The 19676-nt window shown below is 35.2% G+C and overlaps 1 protein-coding gene across 1 annotated transcript in view; it reads right to left on the bottom strand.

Annotated features, from left to right (window-relative positions):
• The window catches only part of LOC144282257 (uncharacterized), a 147404-nt gene that overhangs the window by 23088 nt on the left and 104640 nt on the right, over positions 1-19676 (bottom strand). Inside the window, exon 3 of the mRNA XM_077845674.1 lies at positions 5168-5317. Coding sequence (XP_077701800.1) covers positions 5168-5317 — 150 coding nt within the window. The remainder of the gene's footprint in view (positions 1-5167; positions 5318-19676) is intronic.

Below are 19676 nucleotides of genomic sequence, written 5' to 3'. Positions count from 1 at the left end.
AATCTAATTTCCCAATTCTTGATCTACTGGACATATCTGAACATTTTGCAGCTGTTCATTTCCACTTGAAACTCTTTTCCATCTTTGGCTCCAGTGATTTCAGAGTTCAATGCAGACTTAGACCAGACAGACAGTTACTTGCTCAGGATGGCAATACAGAAAGAACAGTAAAATGTCATTGAGCATGTGAAGAAAAATGAATTTCTAAGACTATTCCTAGGTATATGATTGATGAAAATACTTGAGTCTGAAAGTCTCCTCTGACTCACCCTGCAATGACAATGTTTTATGCAGGTGCATTTTATTAACTCTACATATTTTGTTTTACTGAGGTTTATGCAAACTGATGTCTTTTTCCAACATTCTAACATAACCTGCTCCTCCCCGTGCAAATGTTTAGCCTCTTCCTCAAATAAAGGAAGATAATGAGGTTAGAATGGACACCTGGTATTGGCTTGTCTGGGGGTGTCATGTCTCTGTATGTGTAGACATTAAATCTTCTGATTTCTGTGTTCCCTTAAAATCTTCTTCCCTGGTGTCCTTCATTTTTGTTAAATACTATTGTCTTCCCTAGTTGAGTCCTCCACCTCAGAGATCTCACCTACTCTCATAATTCAAAAATAAAAAATATATATGGATGACTCCAAAGCCTATAAAATTATATCTTTACTCTGGAAATCTTTTGGATCCAAACCATTATTACCAATGTTCTATATAAGATTTGTCTCAAGCCAGAGACAACTACATGAAGGCAGCCTAATATATCAGTTAAGAGTATTGGAGTTAGACTGCCTGGATTCAAATCCAAAGTCAGTTAATCACCAGATATGTAATCTTGCACAATTTGCACAGTTTCACTGTGGTTCAGACTCCCTATTGAAATAGTAGCAGTACCTACTTCAAATGGTTTTTGGATAATTAATGGATGTTTATAAACCATGCAGAACATATTATAGTACAGGGTAAGAGTTATATAAGTGTTAAATGAATATATCTAATAAAAGATAAGGAAAATTTGCAGTGCAGATATTCCCAACAGGACTTCTAAGTTAGAGGTGTGTCATCCAGGACTTTGATGGCCTATCAGCATTGTCTAGGAGAATAAGGCAGCTGACAGGAAAAGAAACAATATTGTTCTTTCAAGCCAAATAAAACAAAAAGACTCTTGTCCCTTTACTCTATATCTCTTCCCAGAGCAGCTAGAAAACATCAAAGCCTCTGACAGAAGTTAGGGATAGGCCCCAGAGAGACATACTATGACCTTCCATTTGACTCCTGGTGATAGTGAGGAAATGAGAGAGCAGATCACACTTCTTTTTAAGTTCCTAGGCCCCAAACCAGGCTTGTCTTATGATGTGGAGGGGATATGAGATTGCAGTTACAAACAAGACTTTTTAATAAAGTAGAGAGATGTTATGGAATCTGCCCAAGACATCATTAAGAGATCTGCTACCCAGCAGGGAAGGAAAACTGACATTGCACAGTTGGGGGCATTGATTAGAGAAAATAAATCCTTTTCAAGTGTGTACTCCATAAAGCTCAGACTCTCCAATAAACCTGTTATTACTATATATGGCTATAAAGAAGCTTTGACATATGAGGGGCATGCTGTAGCACTCAAATTGCCCTGCTTAGAAAAGCTTCAGCAAAATTTAAAGCATTTTCATTTAGTAAAAAAAAAAAAAAAAAAAAAAAAAATCAGTAAAATTTGGTAGAAACCAGGAGCCATTCACAATACCTTATACTGATTTTATTGCCATAATGATAAAAGTCTAATATTAAAAATGACTTTTTGCCCATTATAAATAATTTCATTAAACTCAGGAATTTTCATAGACAGATATGCCTTTCTTTACACACATATATACACATCTATATGCAGAATTTGGAAGATTAAGTCATATTTTAGCAAAATAAAAATTATATCCTTATTTTATATGAATTAGACTACATAAGGAGGGTAGAAATAAAAGTGATAAACAAGGTAGGCGGTGGAGTAGACAACCACCTACTCAGGGCTGGTTAAAGAATACCAAAACATCTCTCAGATGTAGAATTATATTTGCTCTTTCCATTTATTGACTAATTGATTTTCTAATCCTTCCATATGGCTATTAAGAAAACACAGTGGAATTACAATAGTAAAGCTGGAGTAGGGAGCATTATTTCATTTTTTTTCAAAAAGATAAAAAATTAAATCAGCTTCCTAAGGTATAAGACATTCAGATTTATAACAAACACCTAGAAATTGTTATCTATCTATCTATATAAGTTTTGGGTTATTATTAATTCCTGGGAGGTAATTAGTTTATACATTCCTACAAAAATCCACTAATTTAATACTTTTGCTCACTGAGACTTTATACTTGACTGAAGAGTTGTGATAAAGAATTAGAAGCTCTCAAATTTCAGGTTAACAAAAGGGTGAAGAACACAAAGACGACAAGTGAGACATGAGGATAGTAACAAGTGGTCCACAAATGATTATTTGCAAAGAGAGGTATTTGGGGGAATCCCAACCAAGAGGAAAGGAAGACTCAATTCTTCTTCTACTTAAAATATTTTACCAAATATTTTTGCTTTTAAACTTAACTTTCATGAAAACACCAATTTTAAGATGCAGAAACAACATGAAAAAAAAAATGGATGACACAAGGAGGATGCCATGTGATCATAGAGACAGACAACAATCTGTTGCAGGCAGGAAACACCAAGGACTGCAGGCCACCACTCAAAGCTAGGAAAAGGCAAAGGTTCCTCCCCTAGAATCTTTAGTGAAAGTATGGCTTTGCTGACACCTTGATTTTGTACTTCTAGCCTACAGAACTGTGACAGAACAAATTTCTGTTGTTTTAGGCACCAAATCTATGATACTTTATTAAGACAACCCTAGACACCTTATAACAGATTTTGGTTTTAGGAATTTGCCAACCATATGAAAGTCTAAATATGAAGGAGAGGGAGGATCTCTGCTTTGTTTCTTTATTGCCTCTCTCAGGCCTCTGTACAATTCTAAATCTGAATTTAATATAGTAAACACAAACTTCTCCAAATTAGTTTCAGCTAGTTCTTTCAGGCATTTCAGGTATTCTCTATATTTTCAGAATCTCTGCATAGGTCAGGATCCCAATTTTTCTCAATCCCCTCCCACTTCCTTTTACTCCTCCTTCCTGTTCTTCTATCTTTATCTTTTCTCTACCTTTTTCATCATACCCGCTTCTTCCTAATTTTGTCAAACTTTAATTTTGAATACTGCCCAGAAAACTCTTCAAGACATTTCCTCTCATGGCTGCCTATTTTTCTAGCAAGTATACCCAAGGTAGCAGAGCCTCAGACTCCATTCCTTATCCTGTTCTATAGAAAACTTTCACACCAGTTTGCCCAGGTCCATCTGGAAGGATGTCAACAAAAGGAGAAGACCATCACCTATTCTTATAGCTATGTGATTCTCAAATTGTGGTCCCAGATTGGCAAAATCAGCAATACCTGAGGACTAATTAGGAATACAAATTTTCTAAGCACATCCCAGGATCTACTAGAAGAGAGTTCAGGCCTTGCCATTTTTGTTTTAATAAGCTCTCAGGTGATTTTGATACATGCTAGTTTAAGAATTATTGCCACGGATGATGCTCAAAGAAGTTAACACTCCCACGTAAGAAAGCTAGTTAGTAGATAAGGCAAAGGGGTGAGCTAAAAACAGATCAACACAGTTAATTAAAAGAGAAACCATGAAGAAACTAGAGCTGTGTACTATAGGTGCTTTCCTGGTGTTTAAGTGGCTCAGTGGTAGAAGAATAAATTGTACTTTAATCAGAATAAGTAAAAGGATCATTATCAACTAATGATTAAAAGATATGAATTTTAATTTATGGTCTTTGTCGTTTATTCAGCATTTATTGACGCTTTTGTAGACAATGAACATAACTACAGTCAACAAGACAGAGACCCTACCTGTTAGAGCTAAATTCTAATAGAAGTAAAGGAGGAAAAATCTTCTCCTACCTCTCTGAGTCCCCAGGTGAGCCTAAGAATTAAACTGACACAATAGAAACAGGAGAAAAGCACACAAGTTTTAGTAAATTTTAACATATACATGGAACCTTCACAGGAGAACAAATACTTAAAGAAGTGACTCAAGCAGAAAGCTTTTATATCTTAGATAAAGAAACAATAAATTGGTGAAGAATTGACTAGACAAAAGACTTGGGTTAGTGGCAATGTATTGTTGAGAACTGAATAGGAAGTAAGACTTGACTTCACACAGTTGGTTTGTACAGATTTCTCAGCCTTCATTCCCCATCTCTGATGGTGAGAATGTCCTCCTTCCTTGTTGATATAGGGGAGGAGTATTATCTCCTGCTCTCAGGAAGAAAGAGGTGGGTCAGAGGGCCCATCTTGCACCCGAATTTTCTCAAGTGGCTTTGACTCAAAATAGTATGTCAGAAGGGCATATTTTAGAGTTACATGTTCTGAGTGCCTTCACAGAAAAGACAGACAATAGAAATTAAATATTGTATAATTCCAGATAGTGGTAAGAGCTACAAGAAAAGAAAGTCTGTGTAAAGGGTTAAGTAATGACTGGAGCTGGAAAATGAGATGAGCCAGAAAGGGGAATATTTAAACAGAAAAAAAAAAGAATGAAATTTAGGAAGAAGTCTCTAATTTTAAGATAACATTCTAGCTGAGAGAACATGTAAATGGAAATTCCTTGGGGTGGACCAAGCTTGAACATTTCAAAGAACAGCAGGAAGGCCAGAGTAGCTGCAGCAGAGTTAGCAAAAAGAAAGGTAAGAGATAAAACAGAAACGATGGCCAAATATGTAGAACCTTGAGGACAATTCCAGAAGGTTGGATTTTATTCCAAATGTATGAACTCAGTGGAAGTTTTTCCAATGTGGGGATTGACGCAATTTGCTCAGCTACTATGTGAAGAGGCTAACTGTATGGCAAGAGTAGAAAAAGGTAAGACCACTTAGGTGTTTGTAGGGTAAAGGTCAAACAAGAGTATGTGGTAATTTGGGTGAGCATGACAGCAGAAAGGAATGTTAGATTATGGACATTTTTTAAGGGTACAACTAACAGAATTAACAAATGGAATAGATGTGAAGTATGATAGAATAAAGACACAAGGATGACTTTTAGGTTTGGAGACTGAAAAACTGAATACCTGATAATGCCTTTCATTGAAATGGGGATCAGTGTGGCAGCAGTCAGCTTGGAAGGGGACATTGAGGTCAACTTTGGCATGTTAATCTTTTTATCCAAGTATGAGTAGAGAGTTGCATAGTCCATGTTTGGGTAGAGGAGAGAAGCAAGCCTGGAGAGAAATATCAGGAGGAATTAATGATTTAAGAGACAGAATAGTTCTGAAGACAACACAATCCATAGGAGTGAGAGCAGGAATGTGTTTGCAGTTAAGGAGGCAAATACACAACTTTCTAGGTATAAAGTGCAATGTCCACCTAAAAACTAAAAGGCAGGATTTGGGGTAAACATCCATTAAAATGTGTATTGAGAGCTTAAAACAGACTCTGTTCACAGATGTGTTTCTGGCTGATTTGGTAAATAGGACCCCAAATTTCCATTCCGTGATCACCTTTCAGTGAAATGCAAAAATTCACAGATTATTTCTACCAATTAATCAGGGTTGATTACATTTAAATATGAGAGAAAATAAGGAAGGAAAAATAGAAGTCAAATTTTAGATGTATTTTTCTTATGTAGAAAAGGGCTAACAATATTTATAGCAATTACATTATTATTCAGAAGAAAGAGCACTATAAAAACAGTATATTCACAGCCAAATTTTAACGATTCATTTAATGTATTACACATTGTCAAGAGAGTTTGATAAATGTGTTCTACTTCCCATTAATTTGGTATGTAGAAACAAATAAAATGATTTGATATATTTTCTTAAAATGTTTCTATATATTTTCTTGGCCAAGATATTAAAACAACTTGTAAGTCTAAATACTTCTTCTATTATATCCTAAAACCACATAATCTATTTTTGTAAACTTGTTAATATGTACATATTAAACAACTCTAACTTTGTATTCCAGAAAATAAATTAATGAATATTTCTCCTAAATGTTATTTGAAGATTGTAAGTTTATTTTTTTTTTTTTTTTTTTTTTTTTTGAAGATTGTAAGTTTAAATGGCTGACTACTGAATCTTAGAAAAATTTTATTATAAGCATAAAGAAAAACCCAGAAAAATGAAATTACAGTTATAGAAGGAAGCAAAAAAGTAACGGTAAAATAGTAAGAAGTTCAATTAATATCATGGGTATTTACTAACAGGATTATAATATACAGATCAGTTTTTTTAAAATGTAAAGGAAACAATTCTTTTGTAAATAATACATTTTGGTTACAAATTCACACTAGTAATTTTATAGCAAATGTATAACATGTGTACCACCAGAAAGACAGGGCATGCTATCATCAGACTGCTTTGTGAATTTACTGTAACGAAATGATTAGATACTGGATTTAATCATGCCACGTCTGGGATTTGGCATTCTAACAACTGTAGTCCAGCTGCCAGCCTTGCCACAGCGGTAGAAACTTACTAATACTTTTTTTGTTACTAATTCTTTCTAATACACATGTCTGGAGCTATTCTTTTGATTATTTTCAAGAGTGAGAGAGAGGAACAAAAAAAGAATTAGGCACATCATCTACATGTGGAGATGTAGCATGACTCATATGTGATTGGATGTTTTTCTTACATGTCTTACTCCCCAATGATAGCCATATGAGTGATCATTGCCACGAACTCAGGAACTAAGTATCTGGATAGTTTTCATGATGATACTGATAAACTATTCTAATGAATTCTGATGAGCATGAATTAATACAATAATCTCAACGATTTCAAATTATGTTACGCTAGAATATAGAGTTGCTTGTTCTAGTCTTACTTAGCTAGCTGGCTTTCCAAGTTCTAAAGTGATATACTATAGTATAAATAGGATAAAGAATTTAATTTGTTGCCAAATCATATCTCCTGAAGTATAACAATTGAATATATCAAATATTTATAGAAGAATTCATTCTTCTATGGTCAGATTTTGAAATGCCTCTGTTTTCAATCTCACTAAAATCCCAAACTAGAGGTTGCATCATATTTTCTTTTTGACAACTAGCTTCTAGAATGATGTTGCCATTAACAGAAAAACCAGAATATTGCAAAGGAAAACTGATTGGAAGCAAATATTAAGATTCTATTCTGAGACTTTAGAATTTGAAATGACATATTTTGCAGATAAAGATTGAGGTGATATTTTCTAATTATTTTCCTGGTGGGCCTGAAAGAGTAAATAATGCTAGCTGCTGTAATAACAAATCTGAACATCTTAGTAGCAACATATAATAAGTGCATTCCTCGCTCCAATGCATACATTCCTGTTGGCAAGCACTTGAAGTGATTATTCAAGAAGCAGGTTCTTTGCATCTTGTTGCTCAGACCTCATGCAGTATCTCCATTCATTTATTGAATAAAGATTAGCAGTGTCAAGTCCTGTGTATAGAAGCTTTTTGGAAGCTGAGCCTTGAAGTGACATTCATTAATCACCTTGTCCACATTGCTTATAAAACTGTAAGGAGGCTGGAAAATACAGTCTACTTGTATCCCTTAGAGTAAAAGGTATTTAAATACACAGATTCTGCGTCACATTTTGCTTTGTTGAGAGATGAGGGATTAGGATGCGAACCCAGGCAGCAGCATAGAGGTGACCACAAAAACTTGATGATGCAGGTGTACGTGAAAAAGATAAAGTTTCAAATTATATCTCACAGCGCTGTGGTACTTACAGAGAAAGAGTAGATGTAATTTTTTCAAGTATATCAATATTAAGGTAATCTTTGTAAATATGAATCCTAGTCACTAAGGATTTTTGCTGAGAGGTTGAATGAGATCAACACATTGACTGAAGAGATCAAGTTCTTTGGTTTTACCCATTATTTAATTCAATGTCTAAGAAAACATACAGTGTTATTTTTTTAATTGTTTTTTTTCTGGAAAATTATATTTATTTCTAGTTTGGGCCTCTGTGGAGATAACAGCCCCTTGTTATATCTACACAAAAGGACTATTCATTTTTTAAAAGATTTTATTTGACACAGAGAGAGGGCACAAGCAGGGGGAGCAGTAGGCAGAGGAGGGAGAGGGAGGAACAGGCTCCCCACTGACCAGAGAGCCTGATGATCCATCCTAGCCCCTAGGATCATGATCGATCAGAGCCAAAGGCAGACACTTCACTGACTGAGCCACCCAGGCGCCCAGAACTATTCATTTTAAATCCTACTTTCCACAGTATTAAATATCTCTCTTACACTTTCTTCACAGACAAATGTTTCAGTTCTTTGTTGGATTAAATCAAAACTATGCATATTAAAAAAACTAGCCATATTGTTTGGCAAGGTGTATGAACAGAAACAATAAGCAGATATATTCAGTATTTCAAGTTAAGTATCACATAAAAGCAGTTGCTTGGATATAACGTTATACAATACACATTTCATGATACATGTTGTTAACTGGGATTTATAGTTGAGATTTATACATTTAAATGTGCCTCAAAGTCTTTTATTTTCTAAATCTTTTTTTTTTCAGCAAATGAGCATTTTTTTTTAAATTGGCACATTCTAATATCCTCAATGTTTGATTATAGACCTGTTACTCTGACAGATGTTTCCAAGGGAAATGTTTGTTTCAATATTAGCAGAGAAATATCTGCTATTAGAAGGAGATTGGCCATTTTTTTACCTCCAAATCTTACATAGGCCAGTGGCTCATAGCAAAATCATGTACCATCCATCTTGGACAAACATATTTGTATTATTGGAAATGGCAATAATGTCCTCAACATTTCCTGTAATTCTAGTTGTGTTCTGCTAAGATACTTGAAAATATTTTGGCAATTCTATAATCTTTTTATTTTTATATTTGTACAACCCAAAACTAATAAAGCTGAGATAGACTTATAACCCAGTTAAAAATTATTATAAATATAGTAATGGAAAAAATACCTACAATTTGAAAGGCAATCAACCTTTTAACATATCCATCTGAAAATAACTGCAGACTTGGAAGATATTTTTCTCATTATATATTAAAGGTTAGAAATACATCTGGTGTTTTCTTGAGTTTGGTGGTTGTCCAGAGAAGTTTTATCTTAACCTGATTTTTATCTTTTAAAGAGTTTTAAGGAAAATCAAATTGCCTAAACCATTTCATATATCTTCTATCACAGCTTTTTAGGATAAAATCAAACTCTGTGAGCTCTTATTTAGTGAATGCAGTACAAGTAATGAGCATTTTTTAAAATAAAACCTAATGTTCCAATGTAAAGACTCTTAAATATGATTGTTAAATCTCTAATGAACTGTGAAATAATATTAAAGAGGAAAAGTCTAAATTCATCATTGCTTCCAGCAATAAAGTATCCGAATTTAACAGAAATAATAGCTGTATTGAGCCCATGTGTTTTTGTCCAAACCAAATAAAAATAACATCATTTTACAAAGTAAAAAGTATTTTTTCAAATGAATATAATATCTTTTTAAATGATGTCTTTTTGTTTGTTTCCCCTCAGAATTAGGACCAGTTCTCAAGAAACTTAGAGGATGAAACTTGTATGGAGCTTTAAGAGGTTAATAATTGATTCAAGGACTTCCAGCGGTTCATAGAAATGGCAATGGCTACTTTTGCACAGCTGAAGTGGTAATTAGAATTTGTCCTAAGTCTATTTTCTTAAACTCAAATCCCAGAGCAACAGCTTTCTAGCTGTCTGACATGGACAAATGACTTAACCTTTCTGTTCTTCACCTTTCTTACCTGTAAAATACTGTAATACCTAGTTCATAGGACTGCAAGTACTAATGCTTTAAAATTCTTATAACAGTACCTGAATAATAGAAGGCTATTAGTGTTATCAAGTAAGAAAGAAAGAGATTATAGGAAAGACAAAAAAGAAATAAATGACATGGTGCCATTCTGTTTTGCACCAGTGAGATTAAGCTATATAATACTTCCATTCATTCACTCAATATTTACAGTAATAGTCTGTATCAGGTTCTTTTTGGAGGGCTATGATTCTAGTAGTTGACAAGGCAAAAGTGGCTCATCCCTTAGAGAATTCCACAATTAGAGAGTATTATACAATTGTATGCAATTAAGAGTTACAACTGCCTTGAAGCAGCCACTAAGTGGCATAAGCCTCTATAATTAACAATAGTCTAATAACTATTAATTTAACAGTTACTTTACATTTGTTATCACTGTCTTGATAACAAACCACAAGGTATATATTTAACTCATAAAGATCTTGAGATTACACAGAATTTAATAACTTCTGTACATTTACACAAATAGTAGAGTAAGAGGGCCAGAATTCACAGTTCTACTTTTATTCACTCCACTATTACAAAGCAGAGTTCCCTTTTTGGAAATCTCTAGATTATGTACTTTGTACATTAAAAAAAAAAATTCCTGGGTGCTTTCCTCCTTCCTAGGGAATCCTTATTTTTACCCTAAAAAGAAATTCTTCAGCCAAGCCATTGGTTCTCAAGCCTACCTACACCCTTAAAATATATTGATACCTCAGTCCTACCACCAGAAATTCTGATTTAATTAGTCTGGAATATTCCCTGGAATACTGGAATATTGCCCAGTATACCCAGGTATACTGGGTATTGGAATATTTTAAAGCTCCCCATGTGCACTGAATATATTGTGAAGGTTTAGAATGAATAAACTAACATATAATTGATTGCTTGGATCAGTGCTTAAAACAGGGATCAGAGAGTTGTGCCATTCCAAGATGGCAACAGAAGACCCTGAACTCACCTCTTGCACCAACACACCAGCAATTCTCCTGAAGAAGAATGAAGACTGACTGAACAGCTACACAACGAAAGATAGAGAGAACACATAGAGAATGAGAAAAGAGGCAGAGACACAGTAATAAAGGGAATTCCCACCAGTGATGCTGCCAACTGCAGTGCTGAGAAAAGATAGTACTGAAAGACCATGAATTTGTTTGCCCTGGGGCAAGGAAAAAAAAGTATTGGTTTAACAGAACAACTAGCATATAAAAGATCTAGCCCTAGAATGCCCCAAATGGCAGGGGAGTTGCTGGAACTCTTTCCAGATCAAAAAGGTTGGCAAACACCATGGTTTATGTTCCCCATTCAGCTTGATAGCACAGATAGGAGCAATGTGCAGGTGCCACAGCTGGCATCACTGTCTCAGTGAGCCCTGGATCCCTAGCCCATACCAGGTGTTCCCTGGACACCCTGGGGCACAGAGAAAAAGAAAAGCCACAGGTTAAAATAAAAATAGTAACTAGAATATAGAGCATCTAGCCCCCTAGAATCCTACCAAATGGTGGGGTAACTGCTGGAATACTCTCCAGGTCTGATGAGCTGTCAAGCACCATGGTTTACATTCTCCCTCCACCTTCATAGCATGTATGGGAGCAGGGTCCAGACACCGTAACTGGCCTACCGCTTCAGTGAAGACAAGGCCCCTAATCCATACCAGTACTGGCCATCCCACCAAGGTACCTCCAGGATAGTGCACACTGGGACACCCCTGAAAATTCTCACTACAGTTCTAGCCATTGCACCAGAGTGACTACATGCAAAGCACCCCAGAATATTCTAGACCCACACCATTTTAACTCCAGATGGCTTGTTAGGTTCAGCAGGCACAGAGAATTGCAAACAAGATGAACCCAAGATCAGGTCATGACACAAAATAATTAAAATGTTAAAGGCTACAGAGAGTATTTTAACAACAGCAATAGAGAGGCAAAATTAGGTGCAAAGGAAACCCTATAGGACTATCGATGATTTTTGAGGAGAAACTTTTCAGGCCACAAAAGAGTGGCATGATATAATCAAAGAGCTGAAAGAGAAAGAAAAACAAAACAAAATGAAACTACAACCAGGAATACTTTACCTGGAAAGGTCATCATTCACAACAGGAGTGAAAAAAAATTCCCAAACAAAAGTTAAAGGAATATATTACTAGTAAACCTGCTTTACAAGGAATGTCAATGGGACTTCTTCAGATGGGAAAAAAGGGCCATAATTAGGAGTAATAAAATTATGAATACAAAGATGCAAATTATTATAACATATACATAAAACAGGGAGGGGAAGTTAAAAAAAAGATTCTCATAAAATGTGTTTGACTTAAGTAGCCATAGACTTAATATAGACTGATATATACTTAGGTATACTTAGGATGTTATTTATGAACCTCACTGTAACCACTAATCCAAAACCTATAATAAATACACTAAAAGCAAAAAGAAGAAAGGACAGGCATAACACTACACGAAGACATCAATTACAGAGAGGAGGCAAGGAAGATGATGGAATAGAAGGACCCTACGCTCACCTCATCCCATGAATACAACTAGATAACACTCACATCAGTGTAAATAACCCAGAAAATGATCTAAAGATCAGCAGAACAAACTCCACAACCAAGCGTAAAGAAAAGATCACATCAAAGAGGACAGGAAGGGCAGGATGTGGTTGGGAGCTAAACAGATGTGTAGGACTATCCAGGGGATGGATGAAGCTGCTGGTCCAGATTGGGGAAAGAAGCAGACTATCACACAGAGGAGCCTGCACAGGATAGACTAAGCCCCGTAACATTTGGCTTTGAAAACCTAAGAGGTGAAATTTGTATGAGTTCTTATAACCAGTGGGACTTAAAACACCAAATTTTTAAAAAAATCAGCCAGCTCAATTCTGGAAGAGCCAGGAGAACAAGAGGAAACTGAATCCCTACCTTTAAAGAAACAGCACAATAAATAGCCTGCAGAGATACAGCATACAAGCAGCAGTTTGAAAAACACCTGCGGCATTTGGGAGGGAGAATTATTTACTAATCTGAGAACAGGTCCTAGAGGGACAGAGATTACCTCCAGGAACAAAGGAGCTGACTGCCACCATTTCCCTCCCTGACTCCCCCAGCATAAACATATGATCACCTTCAGGAATCAGCATGGACCCTACCTAACTTGCTTACAGCACACACTGCCTCCTCTCACTTCAGCACATATGTGTACCCTGCACCCCACCAGCCAGGCCTGCCTCAATCCCAGCACTGTGGGTTCCCTCCCCCAGAAGACCAGTGCAAATCTTACTAACATTTTGTCTCCCAATCCTCGTACTTTATAGATCCACCCCCTTCAACCTGGCCAACCTCAGTCCCAATAGTGGCAATGGTACTCAGGGTTTGATCACATTGAAGGTGGTACCATAAACCTAGCAGTATAGAAAGTGCCCTGACCAAGGCCAGCACCACTCCAGAGAGACTCCTGCCCAGGGGAGAGGGAAAGAAACATCATTCAGACTAAAACTCCAGCAGTGTGCTGGGGGCAGACAGCTGGTAGGATTGAAGGCCTCACCCACCAAGAAAAACTTCCTGAAGGACAAAACAGGGAGAGAACCCTGCAGTTCGGTGCTACTCAATCTTTGACAAACACCTTTGCTGATTGAGCTCAAGCGCAAAGTGGCCCCAGACTGACCTAACACCACAAAGACCAAACACAGCCTACAACGGGCAAAAAGGGCCACTGCACACATAGGAGACACCCTGAAATTCTTGTTCTCAGTAAAATAAGGGACACGACACGACAGAGTACAACAGGACCTCTTCATAAGGCCACTATTTTCAAGGGCAGGAAACAAAACTGACTTCCCTGACAGAGTTTGATAAAATAAGGAAGCAGAGGAATATGTTCCAAATGAGCAGAAATGGAAAAAAATCACAATAAAAGACCAAAGCAAAATGGATGTTAGTCACATGCTGGATAGAGAATTTAAAGTAATGATCATGAAGACACTCACTGGACTTGAGAAGGAGGGAGGACATTAGTGAGACACTTAACAAAGAGAAAAAAAATCAGAGATGAAAAACACAATAAATGAAATTAAAAATACACTAGATGGCATAAGTAGTAGACTAGAGGAAAGAGAAGAATGAGGCAGTGACCTGAAGGACAAAGTAATGGAAAGTAATCACGCTCAACAGGTAAGACAAAAAAATTATGCAAAATGAAAATAGACTCAGGGAACTCTGCAATATCATCAAATATGATAACATTTGTACTATATGGGTTCCAGAAGGAACATTTATATTATATGGGTCCCCGAAGCAAGAAACAGAGAGAAAAGGAGGCAGAAAATTTATTTGAAGAAATAATAGCTGAAAACTCCCTGAATCTGGCAGGAAAACAGGAATCTAGATTTAGGATGCATAGGGAGCCCCAAACAAAATTGACCTAAGGAGGTCTGTACCAAGACACATAATAATTAAAATGGCAAAAAATAATGATAAAGAGAGAATTTTATTATTTTTTATTTTTTAAAAGATTTTATTTATTTATTGAGAGAGAGAAGAGAGAGAGAGAACATGAGCAGGGAGAGGAGCAGAGGGAGAGGGAGAAGCAGACTCCCCACTGAACAGGGAGCCTGATATGGGACTTGATCCCAAGACTCCAGGACATGACCTGAGCTGAAAGTAGAGGCTTAACCAACTGAGCAACCCAGGTGCCCCTAAAGAGATAATGCTAAAGTAGCAAGAGAAGACAGTTGTGTACAAAGGGAATTCCATAAGGTGAGCAGCCGATTTATTAGCAGAAACTCTGTAGGCCAGAAGAGAATACCATGATATATTCAAAGTGATCAAATGAAAAAAAATCTGCAGCCAAGAATATTCTATGTGACAAGGCTATCACTCAGAATAGAAGGGGAGATAAAGAGTTGCCCAGACAAACAAAAGTTAAAGGAATTAATAACCACTAAACCAGGCTTATAAAAATGGTAAAGGGGATTCTTTGAATGTAAAGCAAAGTCCATAAGTGTAAGAAAAGTTGGAAACACAAAAACAGTAAAAATAAGTATATTTATAAAAATCAGTCAAAGGACTCACAAAATAAAAGAATGTAAGATATGACCCCATATAGCTAAAACATGGAGGGGAAAAGAGTAAAGAATAGTTTCAAATTTAGTGACTAAATATAGACTGCTATATGCATAAGAGGTTACATACAAACCAAATGGTAACCACAACTCAAAAACCAGTGATATGCAAAAACTAAAGAGAAAAGAATCCAAGTTTGTCACTAAAAAAAGTCAACTTATTGTGACTGAAGCATGGGAAGAAAGGAACAGAGAAGAACTACAAATACAAACATAAAGCAAGTAACAAAATGACAATAGATACCTATCAATATTTACTTTGACTATAAATGGACTATATGGTATAATCAAAAGACACAGGGTTACAGAATGGTTGAAAAACAACAACAATAACAACAAGACCCATCTATGTGCTGCCTACAAGAGATTAATTTCATACCTAATGCATGCAGATTGAAAGAGAAGGGATGGAGAAACATTTATCATGCAAATAGATGAGGAAAGAAAGCAGGGTTAGCTGCTTATAATGGAAATACTTATAATGGAAAATATGTATTTTAAAACAAAGACTGTAAAAAGAGACAAAGACACTATACAATAATAAAGGGGGACCATCAGACAAAAAGATAAAACAATTGCAATTATTTATGCACCCAACTTGAGACAAATACATAAAACACTTAATAGCAAATAGGAAGGAAATAATTCATAGTAATACGGTAGTACAGTATGGGACTTTAATACCCCATTTAAATCAATGGACAGATCATGCAGGTGGAAAACTTTAAAAAGTGACAGTGGTTTTGAATGACACATTCAAAACAGACTGAACAGATATATTCAAAATATTCCATTCTAAACAGGAAAATACACATCCTTTTCAAACGCATATGGAACATTCTCCAGAATAGATCAAATAGTAGGAGGCAAAACAGGTATCAATGAATTAAAAAAAATTAAAGTCATATCATGCAACTTTTCCAACCTGAATGCTATGAAACTAAAAATCAACCACAAGAAAAAAAAACTGTAAAGAACACAAATATATGGAGGTTAAATAACATGATATTTAAACAATAATTGGGTCAGCCAAGAACTCAGAGGAAATCAAAAGTTACGTGCAGACATGAAAATTAAAACACCATAGTCTAAAATCTTTGAGATAAGCAAAAGCCACTCTAAAAAGGAAAGTATAGCAATACAGGCCTACCTCAATAAGCAAGAAAAATCTGAAATAAACAACCTAATATTACACCTAAAGGATCTAAAAAAAAAAAAAGAAAAAGAGAGAGAGAATAAAACCCCAAACCAGGAGAAGGAAGGAAATAATAAAGACTGAGCAGAAATAAATGAAATAGAGACTAAAAACACAATAGATTGGATAAAAAAAAAAAGAAAAAAAGAAAGAAAGAAAGAAACAAACCCTAAGGTAGTTCTTTGAAAATATCAATAAAATTGATAAACCTTTACCTAGATTTATCAAAAAGGGAGGGGAGACTCAGAATCAGAAATGAAAGCAGAGAAATAAAAACTGACACCACAGAAATACAAAGGATTTTAAGAGAATATTATGAAAAATGATATGCCAACAGATTGGACAACCTAGAGGAATGTCTAAATTCCTAGAATCATGTAACCTCCCAAAACTGAATCAGGAAGAAATAGATAATTTGAACAGGCCAATTACTAGCAATAAAATTGAATCAGTAATTTTAAAAGCTCCCAACAAACAAAAGTCCAGGGCCAGATGGCTTCACAGGCAAAGTCTACCAAACATTTAAAGAAGAGTTAATACCTACTCAAACTATCCCTCCAAAAAAATAGAAATGAAGGGAAAATTTCCAAATTCATTCTATGAGGCCAACATTACTCTGATAACAAAACTAGACAAACACATGGCAAAAAAATGAGAACTACAAGCCAATATACATCTGATGAACACAGATGCAAAAATCCTCAACAAAAATTAGCAAACCAAATTCAATAATACATTAAAAAATCATTCACCACAATCAAGTGGGATTTATTTCTGGGATATAACCATGCCTCAATATTCACAAATCAATCAATGTGGTACATCACATCAATTAGAGAAAAGATTTTAAAAGCATGATCATTTCAATAGATGCAAAAGAAGCATTTGACAAATTACAGCCATTCATGATAAAATCCCTCAACACAGCCAATATCCTATATGATACTCTATATATAAAACCTGAAGGACTGCACCAAAAAACTGCTAGAACTGACAAATAAATTTAGTAAGGTCACAGGATACAAAACCAATATTTAGAAATCTGTTTTATTTCTGTACACTAATAATGAAGCAACAGAAAGAGAAATTAAGAAAGCAATTCTGTTCACCATGGCACCAAAAATAATAAAAGACCTAGGAATAAACTGAACCAAGGAGGTGAAAGATCTGTACTCTGAAAATTATAAATCTCTGATGAAAGAAATTGAAGATGACACAAAGAAATGGAAATATATTTCATGTTTATGGATTAAAAGAATACTGTTAAAATGTCCATACCACCCAAAGCAATCGAGATTTAACGTAATCACTATCAAAATACGAAGAGCATTTTTCACAGAACTAGAACAATCCTAAAATTTGTATGGAATCACAAAAAAACCTGAATAGCCAATGGAATCTTGAGAAAGAACATAACTAGAGGTTTTACAAGTCCAGATTTCAAGTTACATTACAAAGCTGTGGTAATCAACACAGTATGGAACTAGCACAGATATAGATACATAGATCAGACCTAAAGATATGAGACATGAAATCATGAAACTTCTAGGAGAAAACATAGGTGGTAATTTCTTGGACATAAGCCTTAGCAACATTTTTCTAGGTATGTCTCCTGAGGCATGGGAAAGGATAGCAAAAATAAATAAATAACTGGGACAACACCAAAATAAAAAGCAATGCACAGGGAAAAAAAAAAAACTATAAACAAATCAAAAAGGCAATCTACTGAATGGGAGAAGAGATTTACAATTATATATCTGAATAAGGCATTGATATCCAAAATATAGAAAGAAACAACTCAAAACCAAAATCATCATCATCATCATCATCATCATCATCATCATCATCACCATTGATTTAAAAATGGGGAGAGGACCTGAATATACATTTTTTCCCAAAGAAGATGTACAAATGGTCAACGAACACATGTAAAGATGCTCAAAATCACTAGTCATCAGAGAAATTCAAGTCAAAACCACAGTGTATATCACTTATACCTGTCAAAATGGCTAGAGTCAAGAAGACAAAAAATGTGTTGACAAGGATGTGGAGAAAAAAGGGAACTCTCATGTATTGTTGGTAGGAATGTAAATTAATATAGCCATGGAGATTCCTTAAAAATTAAAAATATAAATGCTCTATATCCAGCAATTTCACTACTTACCTAAAGAAAATTAAATCACTATTTCAAATATACATATATGTATACACACACATACACACACACACAGGAATGTTAATATTACTCGACCACAAAAAAGAATAAGATCTTGTCATTTTTGACAACATGGATGGACATAGAGGGTATTATGCTAAGTGGAGTAAGTTGAAAGTCAAAAATAAGTCAAAATCATACTGTATGCTTTCACAAACATGTGGAATCTATTGCACAATACAAATGAATAAAGGAAGCAAAAAAAAAAAAAAAACAGAAACAGATCCAAAGTAGAACAAACTGATGGCTGCCATAGAGAAGGGGGCGTAGAGGAAGAGGCAAATGGGTAGAGGGGAGTGGGAAATACAGACTTCAAGTTATGGAGTAATAAATCATGGGAATAAAAAGTAAAGCATAGGGAATATAGTCAATGGCACTATAGTGTTGTATGGTGACAGATGGTAGCTACACTTATGACGAATATAAAATACATATAGGGTTGTTGAATCACTATGTTGAAAACCAGCAATCAATATACATTGTGTGTCAACTATGCTTTCAATTAAAAAAATACTGGATCAGAGACAAATTAAGAGATTAAATTATAAATAATTTTCTCGAAATATGTTACTTTGAAGGAACAAAGTGTTAGAGGGAAAAAATGTCTCATGAAGATTTATAAATCTATCATTATACTAGATGAGAGAAAAAGAGATGGATCGAAGTCTGGGTGGCAGAGAAGGGGAAGGGATTCAGGGGATAAAAATTTAGTGTTGAGACACTATGTCTATGAGATTTTTGAACCCGCTTGTTCATTGCAACATTATTTACAATAGCCGGGAACTGGAAACAACTGAAGTGTCCATCCATGAATGAATGAATGGAGAAATCGTGGTATATGTGATATTCAGCCATAAAAAAATAAGGAAATTTTGCTGTATGCAACAACACAGATAGATCTTGCAGGCATTATGCTAAGTGCAATAAGTCAGAGAAAGACAAATAGTGTGTGATTTCACTTATATGTGGAATCTAAAACACATAAACTCATAGAAAAAAAGATCATATTTGTGGTTGCCAGAGATGGTGGGTAGAGGGTGCAGGAACTGGATGAAGCTAATCAAGAGATAAAAACTTCCAGTTATAAGGTAAATAAGTACTGGGTATGTAGCACACAACATGATGGTTATAGTTAACGTGCTATATGGTATATTTGAAAGTTGGTGAGAGAGTAGATCCTAAAAGTTTTCATCACAAAGAAAAACCTTTTTTGTGTCTGTATGAGTTGATGGATGTTGATTAAATTTATTG

Source organism: Canis aureus, chromosome 13 (genome assembly GCF_053574225.1).
Source record: "Canis aureus isolate CA01 chromosome 13, VMU_Caureus_v.1.0, whole genome shotgun sequence".
NCBI classification, from domain to species: Eukaryota; Metazoa; Chordata; class Mammalia; order Carnivora; family Canidae; genus Canis; species Canis aureus.
This window is presented reverse-complemented; position numbering and strand designations above follow the sequence as displayed.